Genomic DNA, 25,036 nt, shown 5'->3' on the forward strand with positions numbered 1-25,036 from the left:
TGTACTTTGTATTTACTGTTTGGTAGGATCATTTTTAATGCAAATTGCTTTTGCCTTTTGTTTTTCATCGAAAGCAGTAACATACTTGGTTAATAAATGAACAAATAAATATAAAGCAAAACAAATGTTATGAATGCACAAAACATTCAACGACGTATTTTGAATCCCCCTTCACTTCTCTGAATAGGAAATATCACTGGGAAAAAGGATAGCCTTGCTTCAAATACATCAACAGAAACCTCACAGGATGACGGAGCCTGCATTAGAACAGAATGTGTGACCCACTTTCATTCTTCACAATTTTTTTTAGGTCTGCACAGGAAAAACGAATCAAAACTAGAACCATCGATTGACTTTGAATACCACAAGAAGATCAATAGATTTGCTATTCTGAGAATGATGGTGTCAACACAGCCGTAATATGTTGAAATTCCTTCTAATGGAGATGCATTCTGGAATTTCTTATGCTGCTCTTCCAAATAACTATAACTGAAAGACTGACAGGTATAACTTGCAATATTTTTATTTAATATATTTAATGCTATTTATTAAGTAAGAACGTTAAAGTAAAGCAGACATTAAAAAAGAACGTTCGTTATTAGAAAATCAAAAATTGAAACTAAGTACTATAATATTTTCTCTCCCCCACTTTTTAAATGTATAATATTGACACAAAGATGACCTGGGTGAAGAACTTTTAATAAAATATGTAATAGTATGCAGCTCTGAAGAACTGAGGGAAGCATTCCAAGGAAAGGAAGTCAGGAAGGAAGGAAGGAAGGAAGGAAGGAAGGAAAGAAGGAAGGAAGGAAGTCAGGCAGGCGGCAAGTATCTCAAGATAACAGTCTGCAGGAAAGAACAGAACTACTTTCAGTAATTACAGGTAGTCCTCCACAGTTCATTTAGTGACTGTTCAAAATTACAGCACTGAAAAATGTGACTTGTGATTGTTTTTCAGAGTTAAAAGTTTTCCCATAATCATGTGATCAAAATTCAGACACTTGGCAACTGATTCCTATTTATGATTATTGTCCCAAGTCACGTGATTCCTTTTTGCAACTTTCTGACAAGCAAAGTCCATGAGGAAGCCAAATTCACTTAACAAATGCGTCACTTAATAACAAAAATTTGAGGCTTAAGTGTGTTCGTAAGTCGAGGACTATCTGTGTAAGAATTAAGGAAAAGAGTAAAGAAAGAAAAGAAGAGGACAGCCAGCAATAAGATTGATGAACTCAATCCCAGCAGCAATGGGTGCAACACTGGGGATCTGAAGGGCCAAACTGGGGACTGGGGACAGATCTTCCTGGGGAAATCTAAGTTGTTGCAAAGGTTTATTCTCAACTTGTCTCAATGTGCTACAGAAGGAGTTTATGACAACCCTAACAAATGCACATCCCAGCAAACTCTTAATGAACACAACCCCACTAGGCACTATGTCTCCTGGCTAGTTTTGTTGACAGACACTTGCAAGGGAACCAAAGAGCAACCTGGCTTTTGTAGGTTAGAAGTTCTTCTGCCTGGAAGCACTGACACTAATGGCTTTGCTTTATACTGTTGATAAGGGGAGCACTAAGCATGAGAATTTAGGGATGCGGTGGCTCAGTGGCTAAGATGCTGAGCTTGTCTATCAGAAGGTTGGCAATTTAGCGTTTCGAATCCCTAGCACTGTGTAAAGGAGTGAGCTCCCATTACTTATCCCAGCTTCTGCCAACCTAGCAGTTCGTAAGCATGTAAAAATGCAAATAGAAAAATAGAAACCACCTTCGGTGGGAAGGTAACAGCATTCTGTGAGCCTTTGGCGTTTAGTCATGCCGACCACATGACCATGGAGATGTCTTTGGACAGCACTGGCTCTTTGGCTTTGAAACGGAGATAAGCACCGCCCCCTAGAGTCAGAAACGACTAGCACATATGTGCGAGGGGAACCTTTACCTTAAGTATGAGAATTACCTATTATCTTGTAGGTGAGATGGAGTCCTTCTGCAGGCCCTTTCTTTATTAAATAGGGTTTTACATATTTTAATATGTCACCAAGATATACCAATGCCTTTGTCACCATGACTGATTTTTCAGGCAGATGCTGAAGCTCACTGTAGTTTTTTCCAACAGCCTAAGAAAATATAGGAGAAAAAAATTGGAGAGCAATTCTTGATACTGGGACACATCTATCCTATTAAGATAGGATAGGGCATTTTCTAATTCTGTTCCTCCAAAACTGATATTTATAATAAACACCGTACCTCAATGAACCGGAAAACAGCCTCCTTAGGATCTTGTTTGTAGACAGACTCCTCAAAGTGAGCCTTTGAGAAGATAGTTATTACTTCTGGCAGTTTGAATATCAGTCTTGTAAGTTCAGTCAGTTGTTCCATATAAGCCTTATCTATTTATCAACACAATAGAAGAATTTGATGTGACTTAGCTTTGGACTTTTCTCATCAAGTATACATCCTTAGACAGTTCCTCAGGTATAGTGAACTACAACTTCTACAAGGAAAAGATATTAATTGTACTCTAACACCAGTAGTATTTGTTAGTTGGATTTATATATTGTGTTTCCTCAAGGAGCACAAAGCGTAAACCCAGTGCTTCCTCCTCAATTTCTCTGAACAAGTGCAAAAAAACGTATAAGGTAGGTTGAGTTGAGAATGTAATTGGCCAAGTCTCTTAGTGAGCTCCAATGAAAGAGGGTAAATTTGACTCTAAACCTTATTATTCTAGATCAGGAGTGTCAAACTCAAGGCTGGACCTGGCCCATGGGGTGCTTAAATCTGGCCCTTGGGGTTGCCCTGGAAACAGCAAAGGACTGGCCCACAGTGCCTCTGCCAGTGAAAACGGAGCGGTGAAACGTGCAGTGGCCCTTTTTGCTGGAGTCCATCACAGCTGAAAATGGAGCCCAGGGAACTGCGCAGAGGCTCCCCTGAGCTCCGTTTTCGCTTGGCAGAGTGCTAGCAAAAAAAACTACTAGCAATAGAGAATCTCTCTCCCCCCATAGGCCATCACAAGTGCCCCTGACACGAGGAATGTTGAACTGGCTGCACTTACCATGGCCACGTCCCCAAAGTCAAACAGAGCCCTGATGCAGCTCTCAATGAAATCGAGTTTGACAACCCTGTTCTAGACTAATCGAAAAACCTGAAAAAAAGCAGGTTTTTAAAAAAAGAAAGCATACATATTTCTTGGAAGTCATAAGATGCTATGACTCTTAGTAAGTATCTTCCCCCCAATCCTTTGCTTTTAACCTCTCTTTCCATCTTTGTTATTTCCCCTTGCAAACATCTGTATACTTCAGTAAACATTAAAAAAAGACAAACCTAAGCCTAAGATAAAATATTTCTAAATTTTATCCACTGCTCAGATTAACCAAGCTCATATGTTTAACTCAATTCCGGTCAGATCATCAAACATCAAATGTAAAATACATGAAATGACCACTAATTCATCTTTTGTCCTTTACTCCAATTTCCCAGGTATCTTCCCCTTTGCTTGAAAATATAATAAAAAGAATCACTAGCATTAATAACTATAAATACAGACTTTCAATTGTCATACAGCACAATGTCCTCTCACACGAGTTAAAACATTTTGAAATAATTTATCAGATTTGACATATGATTTCCAATTAATTACATTATTCATCAATGTTTGGGAATTCTTTTTGTTTTCAAATGAACACATTTACTTTAAATTAAAATTAAAAAATAAGCAACTAATCAATTGCCCAAGCAGGCAAACACAAACTGGAAGATAATAAGGCAAAAAAGTAGTAACTGTGATGGTAGTGGTAAACTAACATTGTGTACATAATTGAAAAGACTGAGTTTCTATTGCTGCTGATCACATATAAACCAATGCACATACTGGAAGTTTGCTCAGCATCTGTTCTGATCAAAGTCTCGGGAGGCTGATTGATAAACGTCTGTAAAATGCACCGAAACCATGACTGAACAAACAAGGATTGGTAAGATGAATGACCCATGCCAGTAAGAGCTTCAGCCAGTGCACTGTACAGAAAAGAAAGCCAATAAATAAAAACAAATTAGATAAATAGAAAAGTCATTCTTTCTCCTTGATTTTTTAAAAAAAATCTGTAAATGATTCCAAGAACTCCTGTCACTAAGAAATGCCCCATATGCACTATGGCACAGAATACCATGACCTCTCCCAAAACTGGGCAGAACGAACCCTTAACCTAGTTTGCAAACTGTAGCAAAATCTACGCTTATCTCACTTATTCCAAGTTTTCCAATTGTGCTTCAGTGTACAGCCAGCAGAATAGTGCAAAATTTCCATGCAACTTATATAGGCCAGGGAGTTAGGAAAATCAATGAAAACACAATACAATGTAAATGTTTTCAGGAAAATTGATATAATGTATTGGAGTTGGTTCTCCTGAACTATTGAGAGAGAAGAAAAATGATAATCTCTGCTTGGAAATGCAATTTAGCGTCTTTACTGTCCACCACACATCCATTACCTTTCTTCTTCATTATTCTATCCTCTTTTTTTTCTGATGTTCCCCTTTCCCCACCATACATCTGCTTCCTATCAGACTAAAAAGAATTAAGTCAGACTTGACAAAAGCATGACAAAATGGCTTTTGAAATTGGATTATTTAGTGTATTGGATAAAGGATAATATTGGCAGTTATTTATATAACTGAAAAAATCTTTTACTGCAATAAAAAACCTGTTTATTGCAGTAAAATTTGTTACTGCAATAGACAAAGTAAACCAAAGTTATGACACCTGTTTTTATTTAACCAGGATGTTATATGGCTTACCTGTTTTGTATCAGATGAGTTAGATACCTTGATACCAGCCGAGGACAAACCATATCATCCCATCCAAACAACTGCATCATAGATATAATTGGCTGAGGCTGGAGATCTGAGGTACATGTGCTGGGTAAATCCAAAGCTAACAAAGTCAAACCTGTTTTTTTAAAAAAACAAAGTGGCTATGTGTTAGAAGAGTAGAGAAGTAGAACAAACTTCCATGCTTTTTATATAATTGATTTTTAAAAAATACTAAGATTCTTTCCCATTCCCCAGTGAATATAAATAATTTGAAATCTTGAGCAGAGCTTCAAGACATATGCTTCAGCTTTTCCTGCTTGCTGTTTGCATCTTAAAACCTGTTTCCACCAGCTGCTTTCTATTTCCAGGAAATTCTATTGTTACAAATGAAAGAAACTGGAAATAGCAATCATAAAGTGACACGGATTATGCTATATGTTGTCAAGCCAGCTTCATCAGTCGGACTTACTCTCTAGCATAGATCAACCCACTCTATTTATAATCCGAGTTTATTTTTATCTTTGTGGATATTTGGGGAAAGAGGAAAATGATATTGGCACTAATTCCTCAATCAAAATGAGTTAAAAGTTAACTGTGCTATGTCATTTATTCATTCATTGAATATGCATTAAGAAACTCATACTTTCACTCTTCTTTAGCATTTTAACACAAACATTGCTATATTCTCAATGTTACTGATGATCAATTATATAGTTTCCTTTTTAAAAACTTTTAAAGCACTATGCAAGGAAAACTAGAATTGACTAAAAGAAGGTACTAGAGCCACTGCTTTAGTGTCGTATCCATATGCCATTACATGCCAAGGAAATTGCATTTTATTCCGTTATTATACCTTAACTATTGCAAAGCTGCTGAAGTTCAAGGTCTTTTTTCATTAACAATTAGGATTTTTAAGAATGCATATGTTCAGTTCTAAATTCATATTGAGGAAAATACATTTAAATTCAAATCTATCTTTTACAAATAATACTGAAATGGATTCAGTGAGGTATTATAACTAAATGCAAGCCTTCTTGCACTGAGTTGAAATATACGGAGTTAGTATACGGGAATATCATGGAAGAAATAGTACTATATTAAAATACAAAGGAACTGGATTAGGTGGGCACAGCTCCAGTGAAGTCAAGGATCACCACTATTATAGTTTTGTTGGAAGATGTCATTTCATCTGCTAGAATTTTGAGTGGCATTCTTACATTACAAGACTCCAGAATATAGGATTTTTTTTTTACAGTCACACAATGTATTTGAAATCTTACCTGATATATTTACAGAACAGTGAAGATTATCATAATCCTAGAGAAACCCGAGGGAAGGGAATTTGCAGCGGCAAGAGACTCTGAACAAACTCATTTAAGCACGGAGAATACGCATGGTATTGAATATGGTGACGTATCAACCGTTAACATTGCTTAAGAGCACAAGTACACAATTTCCAATACAATGAACATCTAACCAAAAAAAAGTGCCACTTGATTTATAGATCCGAGGGACCCTATTAATAAAGTGAAACCTCTACTCAGAGGAAAATATGAGTTTCTCTCTTCCCATCGAGATACATGCAATGCATCAAAAGGCTGCCTACAGGAATCTTACAATATGTAGGTAGATTCTACTATATCCAGTAACAAATTTTTTAGAAACAGGAAGAATGCATCACGGTCACAAGAAAGACGAGGTCAAGTTGGAGTACAAACCTGCAGCTGTATCTGCAATCTGAGGAGGGGGAGTCTTCACCATCCTCTGGCCCTTCAAGTAGGGAAAGAAATTTCTCCAGAGAGCTTTGGCAACAGCAAGGTGGTGCTCTTTCGCCACTGATGAAGGCTGTGCATTGGGGCCTGGATTTCCTAACCGAAGTCCCTGGTTTAACTGCTCATGTGCTGTTCTAAGAAGAAATAAAGGTGATGTGACCATAAAGTCTATTGCCCTGGGAGGAAGAGTAATTGAATTTTTTTTAAAAAAAAGATGCACTGGTTATTGTGCAACACAGAAACTAAGGATTTAGAAATCACCTTTCGTAATTCAAAACTTGATGGAAGGACATTTATGCATACAAGCAATTTGATGGATAAATGATGGCATATTAAGCACCGTAAAGTTAATGTTAATTATTTATGTCATCCATTAATTATGCACCTCTTAATATGTCAGGCCCAAATGGGAAACAGGCAATTCTAAAATGAATGTATTTATCAAATGACAAGTAAGTATGCTTACACTCCAATGCCAAATCTTTCATGATTTGTTAATTTTCTATGCACGATATACAGAAACTGGGTCAGGCATAGAAATCTATGAATATTTTTTTCCCCTCAAAAGCATTTATCACTGAAGCTTTTTTTTCTTTTTGCAGTCTCAGTAGAGATAAATGAAAAAACAAACAAACAAAGATTAACCCTTTTCAAGTACGTGGCAGCAACACTCACAGCAAACTAAGGACTAAAGTTACTGTTATATCTAAAGTCAGTCCTTCATAGAGACAATGTGGCATGAATTCAATAACGCATTCAATTTTCTTTGATTCTGCTAGTACAATTCCTAGTACTTAATCTAATTTGGAAGTTGTGACTTTCTAAAGGCTCAATAGAGATTTGTCTGCAGGGAATCAGTTGGAGGAGGGGCAGGAAGCATTAATAAATTTGTCTGGCAGACTAGAAAGCGAGGCATTGCTGCTCTTGGACGATCAACTAAATAACACGCTTATTAAAAACAATCCGTAGAAATGCACTATCATTCCTGCTCCTATTTATCTCATGGTCAGCTAAATTGAGATTGTAGATTAAGGTACTCGTAGCATTATTACATTTGCTTTATTAAATTCTACAAACAGCAGTGTAAAATCAAAGACAAGGTAGGAGTCAGTAGCAAACAACAAGGAAAGGCAGTTGTCTTCAAACTCCTTTTGGTAGTAGCCAGATTGAAAGCAGAAAAGGACTTGCATATTTGTGAATTTTATCTTAACTCTTCAAGAACGGTGTTTCTTTCCACTGACTTTATTTTGTATGGGACCAACGACTGTTGTGATAATTTGCTTGGAGTTATGTTCATTATCTAGCAGTGTTTAGGTCTACACAGCCCATAATAATCTGGGGAAGCACCGAGGCAAAAAGCCTGTGGAAATTCCATTTTATCTTTATTCTCCTCCCTCACTTTGGATTGTTCAATGTATATATTTCTTGCCTTATCCATCTGTGGCAACTGCATTAATCTGCCTGAAACAGAAGACTTTGTAATAAAATTATAAATTGCAGCCCGCAAGGAAGAAAAACGTGATGAAAATCACAAGGAAAAAAACACAGAAACAGATGCTCTATTGCATGTCTGCATCAGTCAAAGAAACAAGACTTATGGTTGACATTTAACATTATGGACTCCTCCTTGATAAAAAACACCATCTGAAATATATAAGGGAATAATAAATAGAGAAACACAATGTAATATCTGTTTTCTGGGTTATTTTCTCCTCACTTTGGGGCCTATATACTGTAGTTGTGTATTTGAAATTGAAAAATCAACCCTAAATCTAAAGATTGATTGAAAAAAAAACTACTTTTAACTAAATTTAGAGGGGGGGAGATCTATTTAGCTCCTCGCAAATAAGAAAAGTCAAAATGTATCTATTGACTGAATTTTATACTATTTAGAATTGTGTAACATGGATTTATTTATAGATGATAGATAGATAGATAGATAGATAGATAGATAGATAGATAGATAGATAGATAGATAGATAGTATTTTTTGTTAAAAAATATGGTGTATTATTTCCCTATGGGAAAATTTGCAAGAATTAACCACTATGTAGCTGCATATGTATAAATATTTGCATAAGCATTTTTTTTTGCATAACAGCATCATACAAAATGCTTTTTTGAATTATTGGCCCATCTTCAGGAGTAATTTTTCAAGGAGTATCAGAAGCTGCAGAAACGTCTTCAGGGACAGAATCAAGCTGTACTGCAAAATCAGACCTAGGTATTAGTGGAATGGGCCCAAGGCTATTAGTTTGAATGGGAAGTCAAAAGAAGACATGGGCAAATCACCTCTGTACTATTATAAATACTATGGTAGTATCTGTAGTATTATCAGGAATCAAATTCAATGCAAAAGAAATTTTACTTCTTAGTGAGAAGCTCAAGGGATGTGCCCCTTAAAACACACAAACATATATACATGTTAGTGCATGCATCAAACATATATGTAACCTTTGGATTTTATTCAGACAAATGGTTACTTTTGTTGTCATCTGCCTGTTTTTCACAATGAAAAGGATGAAACTTATAATTGCTACACACATATATATGTATTATGCTCTTCAGCTAACCAACAGAGATCAGAAAATTAAAGAATCATTATTGTGACATGTCTTTGCCAACTAACTGATGTAGCCTCTTGCAAATTCTTGGCATAAGAAAACTTAAAATACCATGTAAAAAAATCTTATCAGCTTGTCACAACACATTCACCATGCAGTTAAGAAGATACATATTCAGTAGAGATGTATGAAAGAGACATTACAGGTTTAAGCAGTATATTAATTTAGTCTGGAAATACACTTTAAAATGGCATAATATTTGTAGAATCTAAAAGGTTAAATTTAGATTTTTAAAAGTATATAAACATGAATGTATTTCCACATCATCATTACTCTAAAACTTGTCAGCTTGTCTATCACTTAAAACACCTTTGGATTTAACACTCCAACATTTTCCAACAATCCAAATTGTCTGCAGAAAATAAACTCAATTGTAAGAAATGTACCTGCATCTGCAGAATTTTGTGTCTTTTAAATCACATAAACAGGAGAGCTTTTGCCATCAATATGATTGGGACTTACTAGTTTTCTTTTTGCTGCAATCTAGATATTTTAAGCTGATACAACTTCTTTTATAAAATAAACAGATTTTACACATTTGAACAAAAGAAATTCAGAGGTGAATAGTGAAGTCACACTAACTAGCACTAATGACATTATCTGGTCAGGTAATGAAACATTTGCATGCAAACAACCAAACTCAGAGAGTGCCAAGAACTCCACAGATTTTATACATGGAGGCTCCTGTGAGTTACAATATAGCTGAAGGCTTAATCTGTGAGGAAACCGTGGCAATATTTTCCAAAATAAATAAATTCTTTGGAAATCATAAAACTGAATTCATAAAAACAATTATCTTAAGTTCAAAACAGAATTGGATCCTCAATTTATGAACATATGTAGAATGAAGAATAAATGTTCTGGATAACAAAAAACAAACAAACAAAAAAAACAACAACTACACAGGGTATGTTCATTTACAAATGCCAAAGTGTTAGTTTTAATATATAAGAACTAATTTGTGTGATCTTTATGCAAATTATTCATCAAATCATAGATATTTATGATTTATGATATGATAGAGTCAGCAGCGATTTACAACTGGAAACACATTTTAAACACAGCAAAGTCTCATGTATTGATGACTTTGTGATGGCTATGGAAAATGTTGACTATTTTAAAATTGGGATTATTTTTAAGTTCGATTAGATCCAGTTTTGAATGATGGAGTAGCTGTAACTATGATCATACAAATGAAAAGTCTATTTGCCTGGAGATGGAAGTGTGTGGGAAGCAAAGGAAATGTATTGTTTCTGGATTGGCTTCCATATGCTCTGTATGCTTGAGTATATATTCTGCATTTTTGCGATGAAGACAAGGCTTTTGATATGTGTGGACTCCTATCCCTAATATCTTCTGTTTTTTTTTCTTTCTTTACTCACCTATCATTATGCATATCTTCTTACATTCATAGTTTTTCTTACTCTTTTGCCTCAACTTGTCATGTAGAAAACCAAAAATCTAATGTAATTTCATTTCCTAACCAAACCATGTTTTAGGAGATATCTACCATTTACCACACAAACTTTTCTCAAACATCAGCAACTAGAGGAGCTAATTTTCTCTCCCTCCCTCCTATTTATCTTCTATCTGAAAATATCTATATAGGTTTACTAAGCCTATATGAGGTTCCCTTAAAACATCTTGCCTCCTCAAACTAACAGAGTATGAGATCAAAGCCGCCATCAACTACTGCTAACTAGTTACATTAACTGGGGAATATTTTACAAGTTCTATCATGAGCATTAACAAATTTCAACACCAACTAAGCAATAAATTCATTTAGGGACCTATCTTTGGGGTGGCGGGGATGGGTGTAGGAAGCTACAGTATATGTACATAAAATGTCTCACAGAAACAAAAACATGTTGATTTGCCCCATTTGTATGACAGAAGGAAGCCAGCAATCTCTGCCAATATATGTTTATTACCAAATGCTTCTTTAGAGGACTGTTCAATAACATAGAAGACATTGAAGAAATGCTACATTTTTATTCTGAACAAAGTTTATTCATTATGTTTTAAGTATAATCCTGCTTTGTGTCTAGGATGATCATTAAAGGATTCCATATTATTCTGCTTTTTCATTTGTAAAACCAGTACATGAAATTTTTATACATAAGAGTACAAAAGATAATCTGTTTGCCCAATGTTTAATCTGAAATATTTATTCTGTTACATTAAAAATTACATTTGGTGATAATTTGGGAGATAAATCTAAAATATATATATTGAAGATTTGACACTGGGCTAGGTGTGCATCTATGATATCAAGTTATGAACCTTTATTCTAATGTATATAATTTCTACTTATAACTAACAGAAAAACATTGCATATTTTGGTTAATTTACTAATGCTCTTCTTTGGACAGCGCTGGCTCTTCGGCTTTGAAACAGAGATGAGCACCGCCCTCTAGAGTCAGGGATGACTAGCACATACGTGCGAGGGGAACCTTTTTACATTACTCTTAAAAAAAAATCACAGAAGGAACTTACAGTGATTTCATGTCAGATAGAAAATATGAGAGCGCCACAAATACTATACAAAGTAGCATTATATTGTCATTTAATTTTCAAGTTTAAGCAGCATTAAAAACCCAGATATATAAATAATTATGACACATACATGGAGTGGGAGGGAAATTAGCTGAGACAGCTAATGATAGTGTAGGTTTTTAAGTTGAGGCAAATTAGTACTTAGTCCTACTAATACAAACGCTGCAGAGCACTGAAAATGGTAGTTGCTGTTGGATAAGAAACCATTTCATTATTCTGTGTTTTCAGGTGTTTTTTTTTTTTTTTTTTTTAATTCTTCCTGAAATTTGGGGTAACAGCAATTGCAAAGAAAAGCTACCATCTTTTTCTTAGAGTTAATGGATGCTTTTGTCAGATTTTTTAGGTCAGATTAACCTCTTGCTTGTGATAGGGTTGTTTATTGGTTTTATTTTTACCGACTTTGAATGAATCTGAAAGAAAGGATGGGGAAATCAATACGAAGCAAGACAATGGACTCTCAAGCCTCTGGCTATACTTGCTTTTGGTTTGGACTCACACACAATTTTTGCAACATGCTGAGAATGAGGAGGATTAGCCTGCTTGTGTTGAGTAAACTGATGATACCCAATAAACAGTTTCTGTTGTAAACCCCTTAGGATGTGCAAAGCCACACTAGTTGGCATTAGACCAGATAAGCTGTCGAACTAGCTGTAATCTCATTTAGATCCGAGCTGATCCTCCTGTCCTTTCACTCCACAGGATAAAGGAAAACCACCAAGCAAGCAGATGTATTAACAACAGCACTGCTGGCTGGATGTGACAAATGTATCATAAATTCCCCTCTCTCTTTGTGAAAGTTTGCATATAGCCTGCACTGAGCCGGAGAAATCAATGGAATCTATTAGTACTCTTATTATTGCAGGCTATTTTCTATTTGAGAGGGCAACCTATTACCGGGTAGTTCTAGAAACTTGATCTTGCATGGTGACCATTTTCTCTTTTGGTTAGCGCTTTTTAATTCTTGGTTCAAGATGAATCATTAATTTTCAGGTAGGTCTCGTTTACTGACTACTCATTCAAAAACTCTTTGAAGGTGCAACAGTGCTGAACAAGTGATAACACCTGTCCTCAAAGTTTGCAACTGATCTTTAAAGTTCTGCCCACTCTACCCCCCCTTCATAAAATTGCAATTTAGGCTCTTGGCTAGTGTTCCAGGGTCACATGATTACAATTGCTGCCAGCTGTCTACAAAGTCAATGGAAAGCTATCAAGGAAAGCCACATGTCACTCTGGTAAATTCTCCCCCGGTTTTCCTCTGCAGCACACTGCACCCTCCTTCCCATAGCCTCCCTTTGCCCTCTCTCCCTCGACCCCGCACTTGCACATACACGTGTCCTCCTTCCCTTGGCTGCTACACTATAGAACCTTCCCCCCCCCAACCTATGTACAAGCTATGTTGGGCCATTCAGGGCCTCCTCCACCCCTCTATAATATCCCCACTCTCTTTACCTGGGACTCCTGCTGCTTCCTGCTTAATGACCTGCATGTCTTGGGGTTACAATGGCAATTAGGACTGCTTGAATTGTTGTTGTTAAGCAATGCAGTTATTTGACACTGTACTTTACAACTACAATGCTTAGTAATGGCAATACTGGTCCCAATTGCCATTGTAACCCAAGGACTATTGGTACATGCTGCAGTATTTTTGAGATCTCTCTCTCTCCCCCCTCCCTCTGTTTGCATGAGTGGAGGGCATGCGCCTGCACCTACCAGTCTCTCTTTCACACACAGGCCAGGCCGCCAAGCTGGAAAGCTTGGGATTTGCAACTCTAGACTACAGCAGGTGGCTGCATCTAGTTGGCTTTGACATATTTTAAATAAACCAAGAGGTATCAGATCTGGTTATAAATTTGGTAGATTACCAGAAAATCTGAAAGTTGTAATCTAGACTTGAAAGTTGGAAAAAAATAATAATGACAAATCACCTATGTACGGTTGCCAATAAAATCATAATAGCTGGTTCATATCACATTAGTTAACTCTATTTTTTTAAAACTGGGACTAAACTTTGTCCACATTTCCCATGTGGCTGAATGGTTATCAATATTCCCACAATTGTAGCCATTCTCATCTTTTCTGTCCTCTAACACATGTGCATATGAGTGGATGGTTGGTGCCACCATAATATGTGCTTTCATACTTAGTAAGAGATCTGCAGATCATAAACTGACAATCCCAGATAAGCACAACATCATTTCAATAACAATAAAGCAGTTTTCTTCTTCTTAACATTTCCTCCCACAAATGCAGGCAATAAATTGTACAAATCAAAGTGAAGAATCTTGCGGGTGGAATTATAATCATAGTTATGTTGAAAAATCCAAGTATGTGGCACGATACTCAAAAGAGTAAGAGGCAAATGCTACTTCATGTCTGTATCAATTTCCATGTGCTGTCACAAAGCAGCCATGCAGGTCAGACACATATTAAAGAGCAGAGAGGTCAGGTCAGATGTGTATTACAGATGCTGCAAATTGCCACTGACCCACTGTAGACAGCTATAGCAAACATGCCCTTCTCATTAATCTTAATCAACCCCTCTGGTATATTTGGGCTGAATGCAGCCAGAAGAATTCAGATTGTTCTTCAATCTGATTTAGCAGTGAGCGGATCAGGGTTCTTGTTTGAATAGGTCCACCATAGAATTCAACTGAGGTGCTTCCATGGGCAACTCTAAAAACTTCACTTCAACACGGCTTAAAATAATCATCCCTGCTAACCTAATGTCTACATTTAAACTCCTTTACAGAATGATCTGAAGTCACAAAATTCAACACTCTATTTTTCTCTCTCTGTTTGAAGAGACACAGTACCATCCAATTCAATTTAGCTATGTGACAGAAATTACTTTATAGCTTCTGCACTATCACTTTAAAGCTGTCTGATATGTTAATGTTTCACCTCTTGCCCACTTCTCCTTCGGAAGTAAAGGAGTCCCATTTAACATAATCACTTAATAACTGCAAAGCGATGGGTATCAGAACCCTAATTCTCCTAATATTTGCCAAACCCAGCTCTTTTGTAATAACAATAACACCATGATAGCAAACTGTAAATCTGTGTAATTATAGTTTAATTGTATTGTGAGGCATGCATTAATCACAAAGTTTAAGTGCCAAGGATAGAATTATAATAATTCTGTAAAACAAATTTAAGCTAGCTAAGTAGGTCAAAACCACTAGCATGCAACAGGAGACCTTTGGGAATTTATCAGTTAATGGCTATTTATGTGCAAATGAGTGCCCTACAACCCTCCAAAATCCTGTGTAGCCGAAGGGTATTTCTGTTAACCAGGAGCATGCTTAACTGCTGAGGCATAAATTAAACCATTTATTGGAATTATTTTAATTCCTTTCCACCCTCATTCTCACTGCACAATTTACAGTGTTCATTTACATGGAGATGGAGTTACTAAGGACTTTCCAGAACAGTTCTTGTTTAGGGAGAATTTTTTTTTTATTAAAGTAGTACCAATCACTCAATCTTCTGACCTTCTAAAAGGTGGCTGGAGTCATTAAAAATTCCAGAGATTCAGTATGGCACAACAATACAACAGGAAAAGGGCACTCTTTTGTAATGAACTCTTAATTAAATGAAATGCAGCCTTCCACCCCTTTGGAATTGAAAAGATAACAATGAGCATTCTCTCAATTGCATTTCTAAATTGCCATGTTCCTAAAACAGAGATATGGGAAAGATGCTTATATAAACAGATAAAAAGGAAAATTTAAAAGCAAAAATAACATTGAAGAAGATTTTATTTCTTTTAAGGCAAAATAAAGAAAGTTTTCCTAATTAAATAACCTTGTGAGCAATACTGGAAAACGAGCTGGCCCTTTGCTTAACTATCATCCACTTCCAAGAATGAAACTCTTTTTCTCTATAGGGGAAATATGGAAGGAGTTATTGAATCAAATGCTTAGCAACTGACTCATATCTATGATGGTTTCAGTGTCCAGGCAACATCTTCTGACAAGTAAGGCAATGGGGAGGCCAGATTCACTTAACAACTGTGTTACTAACTTAACAACTGCAATGATTCAATAACAACTGTGACAAGAAAAATCATAAAATGGGGCAAAATTAATGTCTCACTTAGCAACAGAAATTCTAAGCTCAATTGTGGTCATAAGTCAAGAACTATCTGTACAAAATTATTCCCTGTGAATAATGAAGAGAAGAAGAAAAACAGAGAAGAACAAAGCAGGATCATACTTACCTAAAAGGAAGATGATAAGAAATTAATGATGAACCGTCCCCTCTAAGGAAGATTTGGGAGAAACATTTAATACACATGTTGGCATGCACACATAAGCTGCACAACAACCATTTTCCTTAAATTAGGATTGCCAGTTGAACTCAAATCTAGAAGTCCAACCTACTAGCACAATAAACCCATGCAGGAAGTTACACTTCAAAAAAAGGATTAGGGAAATCATGAATTGATAACTTGTTCATAACTTGTTGCTTGCATGCCGTTGATCCCATTTTTACCCAACCTAATACCCTCCAGAGGGGATGAACCTCAATTCCCATCCTGGTTGGGAATGATAGAATTGAAGCTCAGTCCAGCTGTAATGCACAAAGGAGGTTGTTATTTGCTACGATATTTATAAAGAATTCAGGAAATAAGCCAGGATTTATAGAAAAACAAACCTTATATCTATGTCCATTTTTAAAGGGACACAATCAGCATGAGAAACATAAAAAAAAAAAAAAGAAATCCAAAGGAGGTTTCAGGAAAAGGCTCTAAAATGCAGAAGATTGGTGCCAAAGAAATCATGAGAGAATGAGGAAGAAGAAAAAAAATCATTTTTCTGATTGCTTAGTTCCGGTTTTGGAGGATCTCAAAATATTTATTCTGAGGAATTTGATGCAAATGAATTCACTGATATTGTAGTTTCAGAACTGTGAAATGTGCCGAGGTGGCGCAGTGGTTAGGGTGCAGTACTGCAGGCCACTTTAGCTGACTGTTATCTGCAGTTCAGCGGTTCTAATCTCACCGGCTCAAGGTTGACTCAGCCTTCCATCCTTCCGAGGTGGGTGAAATGAGGACCCAGACTGTGGGGGCAATATGCTGACTCTGTAAACCGCTTAGAGAGGGCTGAAAGCCCTATGAAGCGGTATATAAGTCTAACTGCTATTGCCATTGCTATACTTGAGGGGATGAAGTAAGATCCCCTGCCCAAAGAAAAAAAACCCAAACTTTTAAATAAATATATGACAGAGTTATCTTAACCCATCATATATTCCACAACAAAAATACTATTTCATCCTACACACTGACTGCAGGTAGGTCCTCGATTTACAACAGTTCATTTAGTGATTGTTCGAAGTTACGGCAGTGAAAAAAGTGACTAATGACCATTTTTCACACTTATGACTTCTTGGTCACGTGATTCACACTCAGATGCTTGGCAAATGGTTCACATTTATGACAGTTGCAATGTCCCAGGGTCATGCGAGCAAGAAAAGTCGTAGAATGGTGCAAAACCCACTTAACAAATTTCTCACTTAGCAACATAAATTCTGGACCCAATTGTGGTTGTAAGTCGAGGACTACGTGCAGTTATTTCATGTATTTCCCAATCCAGTTCTTTTTAATCAAAGAAAAAAAAAACATTTTTCCCTTTCCCGTCCCTAATTTTGGAATACTGAAACCGTGAATACCGCCAATCACGACCAATGTGCCTAGGCCACTCCCATCGGCACCATTAAAGCAAATGGTAGGACGTAGCATCAATCCTGTCAGCAGCTGCAGCCAGGATAGTTAGAGATTGCTTCTATCACTATACAAGCCAGATGACTGTTCTCTAATCCGACCAAAGCTAATAAGTACCATCAACCTGTCACTTCCTACATTTCAAATTCTAAACACTGCAGCATCAAAGAATCCCCCCCCCACCTTTTACATTTCAATTTCTTTTGCTGGCAGCAGTGAGTAGCCTCCCGTTCTCCTCAGTCCTCCCATGATGTGTTCGAATGCAGCATATTCGCACACCGGGGTTACTCCCAGTCTGAATAGCAGGCATCCCCTACTCACTGAGCTCATCTGCGGCCCATGTGCTAGGCAATTTCGATCTAATCAGCCCTTATTTAGCTCAAGAGTAATGAGTAGCATAGTGACACAGACTTAAGCCTGACCCTCAGGACACTGCTCATCAAGCAGGAAAACTGTGACAAAATCATTCATCTTCCACCCGCTGGCAAGAAATAATACTCACACTCACTGTATTACTTTTCAAGGTGAGGGGGAAGGGGAGTCCTGAATTTTCATGATGCGAGACATTAATTTGCAGAAAGCTGAATTCTCCTAAACCCCCCTGTTGCTATGAGCTCACCAGGGGGAAAGAGGCCTTAGGAGACCGAAACGGAATAAAGAAAATTGCTTTGGTTTTTCTTTCATTTTAAATAAGCCTTAAATCTGACAAGTTATCCTAAAGACAAGATACACAGAACATTCCATATACAGAAGATAGTCACAAATGTGCACATGTAAATATGTCTGTCTACTTTGCGTGTGTGTGTATGTGTATTTCTGGTGTGTACTATATATATATATATTCCTTCTAGTTAATAAGTCGAATTGGTTAATTCAAATTTAGAATTCAACACCAACTGCTTTTATTTTTTTTTAATTGCCTTGGTTCAATGAGAAGCGGGGGGGACTTGCACATTTCAATAAAGAGCCATTTCCCCCCTCAGCAGCTGCAAAGAAAGAAGTATGAAGAAGGAAGTTCATTCAAGGGAAAAAACACTGTAGCTTTGAAAGTGGAGTGCTTCAACCAGAAAATAGATGTACATTGATGTTCTTCAGGGATCACATATTTTTCTAAACAACTATGAGCCATGAGCAGCAGGTGCTCAGTATACTTTCAAATGGAAAGTACTTATTTTTCTTAAAGCATATTTTGGTGAATTTACTCTTTCACAACAGTAAATCATGTACAGCTGACAGGTAGGGTGCTGAACAAGTATAAGAGCTGATAAAATGGTTACAACAGTGCAGAAAAGGAATATAAGAAAGTTCTGAAACCATAGAAGTCTGAGGAAAGTGATATAATTTCAGAGTTACCATATTGGCTAGCAGTATTTCTTAATCTTCCAGCAAGCTATTTCAGTGCAACACATCTTTAAGAGGATAGAGGGCCAGGAGAGGAGATTTAGTAACTCAATATTCCAATATAGATTTATACAAAGAAGATAAAACTAAATCCTGAAAAATAGCTAATGCGCCCCACCCCCCAAAAAGAAGAAGATTGGAACCTTCCAAAAATGTCAGAAGGCAAAAATTATTCAAAATTCTAGAATGCTGGAAATAAAACAAAGTGTGCTCAATTTTTTTTGAGAGTACACTCCAAGGGCAATATATGTGTCCATATTGGGGCTGTGCAAGACATTAAAAATAAAAGCTTTCCAAAAGTTTTGCATTATTACCGCTAGACATGCATAATGAAAACCAATAGATTTTGCACCTAATTCTTGAAAAAAACTATTACTGTATTTTTCGGACTAAAAGACGGAGCAGAGTATAAGATGCACCTAGATTTTGAAGAGGAAAACAATAAAATTTTGGCCTCCCTAGCCCCCAGCAGCACTCTGCAGACCTCCCAAATCCTCTGCGCATTCCATTTTTGGCCACCCCAGCTCTCAGGAGCACTCTGCAGGCCTCCCAAACCCTTCATGTGTCCCGTTTGTACAAAAGATGGCCCATTATTGGCAAAAATGGGACTTGTGGGGTGGTGGTGGTTCGGGAGGCCAAAAGCAGGGCTGAATTCGGTCTATAAGATACACAGACATTTCCACCCACTTTTGGGGGAGTGAAAAAGTGTGTCTTATAGTCCAAAAAATATGGTACCTAAATTAGAGCCAGTTAAATAAGTTTGGGAAAAGGACCACTGTAAAAAGCTTAAGATTGTTGCAATAGTTAAAATCTGATCTCAGAATTTATATGTCAATTTCAGGAGTATTCCAATGGATTTATTATACTAGAAAAATGTATTTAATAAACTAATACTGAACTCCTAAAATATATCCATCTTATATAGAGGTGGAGAACTTCCTGTTGGGTTCAGAGAAAATCCTATAGGGCATTTTTGACAAAAAATATAAGGACATTCTTTATCCTTAGTGCCCCAATGACTATGTATTGCTATAATATATAGAAAACATTCACATCTGTCTGAAAAACAGGTGTACTGCACTATTGATGAAATCTCTTTCTTATTGTTGCTTTAGCTATGGCCTAACTCTAAAAAATGTGAGGTTAGATTGTGGAGTGGACTGGGAGATGATGAGCATTTTTAGAAAATTTTCACTAGAGCCTAAATAAAGAAAAAAAAAAACCTCCAAATTTTGTCAGCTGTGAAGTTATCATTCATAAAACCTCAGAGAACCAGCAGCCAATGATTCATCTTATTTACAGTTTTAAGATATATAACTTCCTTTCTATCCACATGACTCAAGTATCTGAAATTAATTCTATTTCCAAAACATGTCAGTATGAACATTATATGGAATTTGTAGTTTTCTGTCCTGTATTCAGTATGCTAAAAATTTTAATGGCCACGATACCTATTTGTCGTCTTTTTTACAAATGAAATCCATGATCAAGCAGGTGTCTCAAAGGTGCTTTTTTGACCTTTTTTTCCTTGAGGAAGAAGAAGAAAATGTTTTGCTCCTCATTCAAGAAGCTTCATCAGTTGTAAATGGTGGAGGGATGAAAGGAAAGTTATTGATCAAGCAGATAATTTTCTTTTTTTTCTACCATTCTTATTGGATACTCAAAATTTGTGCTGAGAGCATGGACAATTTTAAGAAAATGGGAGAAGACTTTTATGCTACTTTCTCCTCCTCCAAAGAGATTTCATCAACAGAGGTTTTTTTATATCACCCAGATTCTCCTACATTAATTCTAGAACAAATATGCACATCTGAGCAACCAGAAAACCTTGTGAATAAGATGGATTTAGCCACTTGTAAAACACATTTAGGAACCAAGAATTTGGTGACTCGAGAAGAGAACAACAGAAGCAAATGCTGTCTGTGCAAAGTAGACCACCTAGTTAGCTCCTGCAAGAAAATCACATAAACGGACTAAAATTAACAGTATGAGAAAATAGATGTTTTGGGTCCAATCCAAAAAGAACTGGAGCACAAAAATCACCACCAGCCAATTGCAAAAAGCAGATTTACATGGTACAGCTTATATCCTATGTTGACACTTTGATACCATCAAACAATATCTGCCTATTTCATAAGGAGAAATTTCTCAACAATTAGAAGGATTAATCAGTGGAACAATTTGTCTCCAGAAGTTGTGGGTGTTCTAACACTGGAAGTTTGAGAGAAGAGATTGGACAATTATTTGTCTGAAATGGTATATAGGGTTTCCTGCTTGAGCAGAGGGCTGGACTAGAAGAACTCCAAGGTCCCTTCAAACTCTGTTATTTTATAATCTGTATTCTATCTCAGGTCCTTGGGAAGAACTCAGTTGGTGGATAAAAATGCCAAATCCAGGTCTAAACATTTTTGGTGACTGTGTGACAACCATAATAAATTAAACTTATATGCTGCCTGGTTCTCAATGACTTGTTATATACATTAAGATTAGAAAGATCTTAAACTGTACTGATGTCATAGGACTAGGTTAAAAACAAGTCAGAGTTCTCATATTAAAATGTTGGAAATGTCATCAGACGCCACATGTGGTGGACTTGTACCAAAGCAAAAAAAAATATTGGACTAAAATCCACATGTGGTTGGAGAAAATGATATATAAACATAGATTTAAAACCAGAACTCTTTCTATTGGGAATAATACCAGAAACATACAACAAGGACTTGAAATATCTGATCGTGAATGCTTTAACAGCTGCTAGAATTGTATTTGCCAAAAATTGGAAAAACAAGAAAGTACCATCACAGGAGGAAACTATCCGGAAAATAATGGAAATGTGCCGAAATGAGTAAGCTTACATTTGAAATTAGAGAACAAGAGGATGAGCAATATTATAAAGTGTGGGACTTGTTTTACCAATGGTTGCATAAAAAAACCTGGGAATGAAACTGTTTACTTATGTTGTAATAATTTTTTCTTTTTTGTCTTTTGTCTTTTTTCTGTTATGATATAGAGTACTACTTATATGATATATAAAGGACAATAATGTTTTTAATGTATAAGAGTGGGATGATTTGAATACTTTGGTATAATTGTATGTAATGACCATTTCACATTAGAAAGATCTTTGTATATTAAACAAATCAATGATGATGTAAGGAATAATTGATATATACATGAATTGAAATACTTAACCACTGTATGGATGAATAATTAATAATGGGAAACCATTCTTGGAATTCTGAACAATTGGAGACATTATGGTCAATTAAAAATATGAATGCTTTATTATAAACCAATGGGAATTCTTTGTTCCAATCTTCGCTTTTACTCTTTAGAGATAGGTGATACTATAATAGTTTAAAGACTCATTGTTATTTGATAGATAATTATGAATTCAATGAAAAAAGGATTGTTACAAATGAAATATTAATGGTAATCTGAACATATAATGCTCAATGACAGCGAAACATTCAGCTATATTTAATGTAAACTAGTGATGTTAATCCTAAATTTAAGAATTGATGCACAAAAACTTGTAACCAAACGACATGCTTGATGAAATGGAGGAAAGTTGTTCTTCTTTTCCTCTCTTGCTTTGTTTTGTATGTGTTGTTTTGTTTAAAAAGAATAAAAATTTATTAAAAAAAAAAAGAGTTCTCATATATAATGGTTTCATGACCTGTTAATACTTTGAGGCACTGGTGGGTTCCTACCGGTTCAGCTGAACTGGTAGTGGTTTGGCAGCCTGGGTCGTTGGAACTGGCAGCAACCCTGGCCTGCCATGCCCCAAACCGGTTCTCTGGGTGGTGCCATAGGCACCACCATCTTGTTTTTGAGTTCTGTGCATGCTCAGAACAATTTTAATTGCACTATGCATGCGTACAGAACGTGCATTAAGCATGCACATGCAGCGTACACATGAGCGAACCGGCAGTAGTGCCTGCTGGAACCTACCCCTACTTTGAGGTAGTTCACACAAGAAGCACAGCAATCAATACCACTTTTATTCTAAGATTACGTTAACAGTGAAAATATTTCTCTCCTCATTTCCTTTTAGGGTCCAGAAAACTAGGGAAAGTTCCTTCTGAAACGCTTCCCATATGCCGTCTCTCCTTCTCTGGACTGAGATATTTTTTACATCATAATTGTGCAGTCTGTAGCTCTTTCTTCCACCTCTCAAGGTCATTCCCACACACCATTACAACTCTACAGTTTTTATTCTAGTAATTTATGCACACAAATATAAGAAGCTACCTTATTGCAACTGGAATCTACTTAACCTGGAAAATAGATTATCGGAGTTTCAGAAAGTTAGGCCTTTGCAAAACTTTGATTCAAATACCTGAATCAAACTGACCTTTCAAACTCAATTGCTGCAATATAATATGAAACATTTAATCAAATCAACTAGTTTTTCTAATTTGAACTAATGCTTTAGTTCAAATATACCCTAAAAAAGTGATTAGTCTTAACATTACCCCTAAATATGTACACATTGATCTGAGTTTCCTTTGCATATAGACTATGTGCCCTTTCACTATTAGACAATATTGAGAAGTAATAGTCATTTCTTTCTAGGATTAATGAGCTAATTGTTAATTATGCTGCTTTGCTTTGACATATGCATGAATGACCAAGAAATGAATCAATGCTTTTTTCTCCTAATTTAAGACTTTCTCTTTTAGTTGAAATACACTTTAAGCTAAAATTAAAATTTGGTATATAACAGTAATAAGAATGACCTCAAAGATGCTATTTTTTTGAACGATAGCAATTTGGTTTGTTATAAATTGTTGTTATAGGTTTTCTTATAAATAACCAAATGACCAAGTCATGCAATGTGGATAAGTCAGGCCAATTCAATGTACCATTCTGATCATAGCCTAGAAAGTCATCAGATCTGTCTGTCTGTCTGTCTGTCTGTCTGTCTGTCTATCTATCTATCTATCTATCATCTACCTACCTACCTACCTACCTACCTACCTACCTACCTACCTACCTACCTACCTACCTACCAGTGTTGGGTTCCGGATCCTGTTGCAACTGGTACAGTTGCAACGTGGCCCGGCATCCTCCACATCAACGCGTGTGGCGCACGGATGCATCTTACCATCTAGCGACGCCTTCGCGACACTTCAGCTGCTCGGCGGAGCGTCACACAGGCACTGTACACACAATGCGCATGCATGGAAGCGCCAAAGGGTTTAAAGACAGGTAAGGAAAGCGGGTGGGCCAGCCCTCCGGAGCACCGGAACGGAACAGTACCCAGTGCTCCAGGCAGGCTCTGGTACACCTGTACCGGGGCATACCGCCTGCAACCCACCATCGCTATCTACCTACGTAATCTATCTAATTTATATAGCTACCGAATACAAAGTGCTCCAGGTGGCATACAATATTAAAAATCCAAAGTTCAAAATTCACAATTTAAACTCTTCTACCTCCTACTTTGGCATCGGGAAATTTTTTAGATTATATATATAAAAAGAGAGAGAGAGACACTGCATTCAACCCACCCACTTCAGAGTTATAGATTAAAGCCCCCCTATTCAAATTTTCAGAGTTATGAAGCTTACTGACTGGCCATGGTCCATTTAGTATATCAGCCTTTTTCATGAGTTTGTTGTGAGAATAAGTTAGAAGCAGTGAGTTCTTTTACACAAATGCTATGGAAAAACAGTCTAAGACCTATTTATTTTCTCCATTCTGTATTTCTTTTAAATATAAAGGTTAAGTATGTAGAAAAAGGAGCTTTGAAATCCTTGCTTTGGAGAAAAAAAGGAATACTTATAAGACCTTTCACCTCATACTTTTATCTAAAGAAAATGTTTTCATAGTACATTATAAACCCTAAAAAATAAAAAGAATCTATAGTACAAAAGTTGACAGTCCTTTAACTACAATGTGGATGGCAATAATTAAACCACAACTTTGGCTACCTATCACTTCGTAAAATGAAAAATAAAAGGAAGGAAACCTTGCGATTTCTACAATCATTTCAAGTAGAATGTGATTACCAAAAGTCTATATGATATGTTAAAGGGGATTGGTGCAACTATTTGACATTCTAAGCTTTAAATACCAAGGCATTTAGTTAACACAGCGAAGTCAGTATTTTCATAATGCTACTTAATCAGCAATAAAGGAATGCTCCTGTGAGCCAT

The 25,036-nt window shown here is 36.4% G+C and overlaps 1 protein-coding gene across 1 annotated transcript in view; it reads right to left on the minus strand.

Moving 5' to 3' along the window:
* Positions 1-25,036, minus strand: part of MMS22L (MMS22 like, DNA repair protein) — a 94,189-nt gene that overhangs the window by 24,987 nt on the left and 44,166 nt on the right. Inside the window, exons 16-20 of the mRNA XM_032215268.1 lie at positions 6,517-6,704; positions 4,784-4,934; positions 3,862-4,004; positions 2,241-2,383; positions 1,951-2,110 (exon numbers count right to left, since the gene is read on the minus strand). Coding sequence (XP_032071159.1) covers positions 1,951-2,110; positions 2,241-2,383; positions 3,862-4,004; positions 4,784-4,934; positions 6,517-6,704 — 785 coding nt within the window. The remainder of the gene's footprint in view (positions 1-1,950; positions 2,111-2,240; positions 2,384-3,861; positions 4,005-4,783; positions 4,935-6,516; positions 6,705-25,036) is intronic.

Source organism: Thamnophis elegans, chromosome 4 (assembly GCF_009769535.1).
Source record: "Thamnophis elegans isolate rThaEle1 chromosome 4, rThaEle1.pri, whole genome shotgun sequence".
NCBI classification, from domain to species: domain Eukaryota; kingdom Metazoa; phylum Chordata; class Lepidosauria; order Squamata; family Colubridae; genus Thamnophis; species Thamnophis elegans.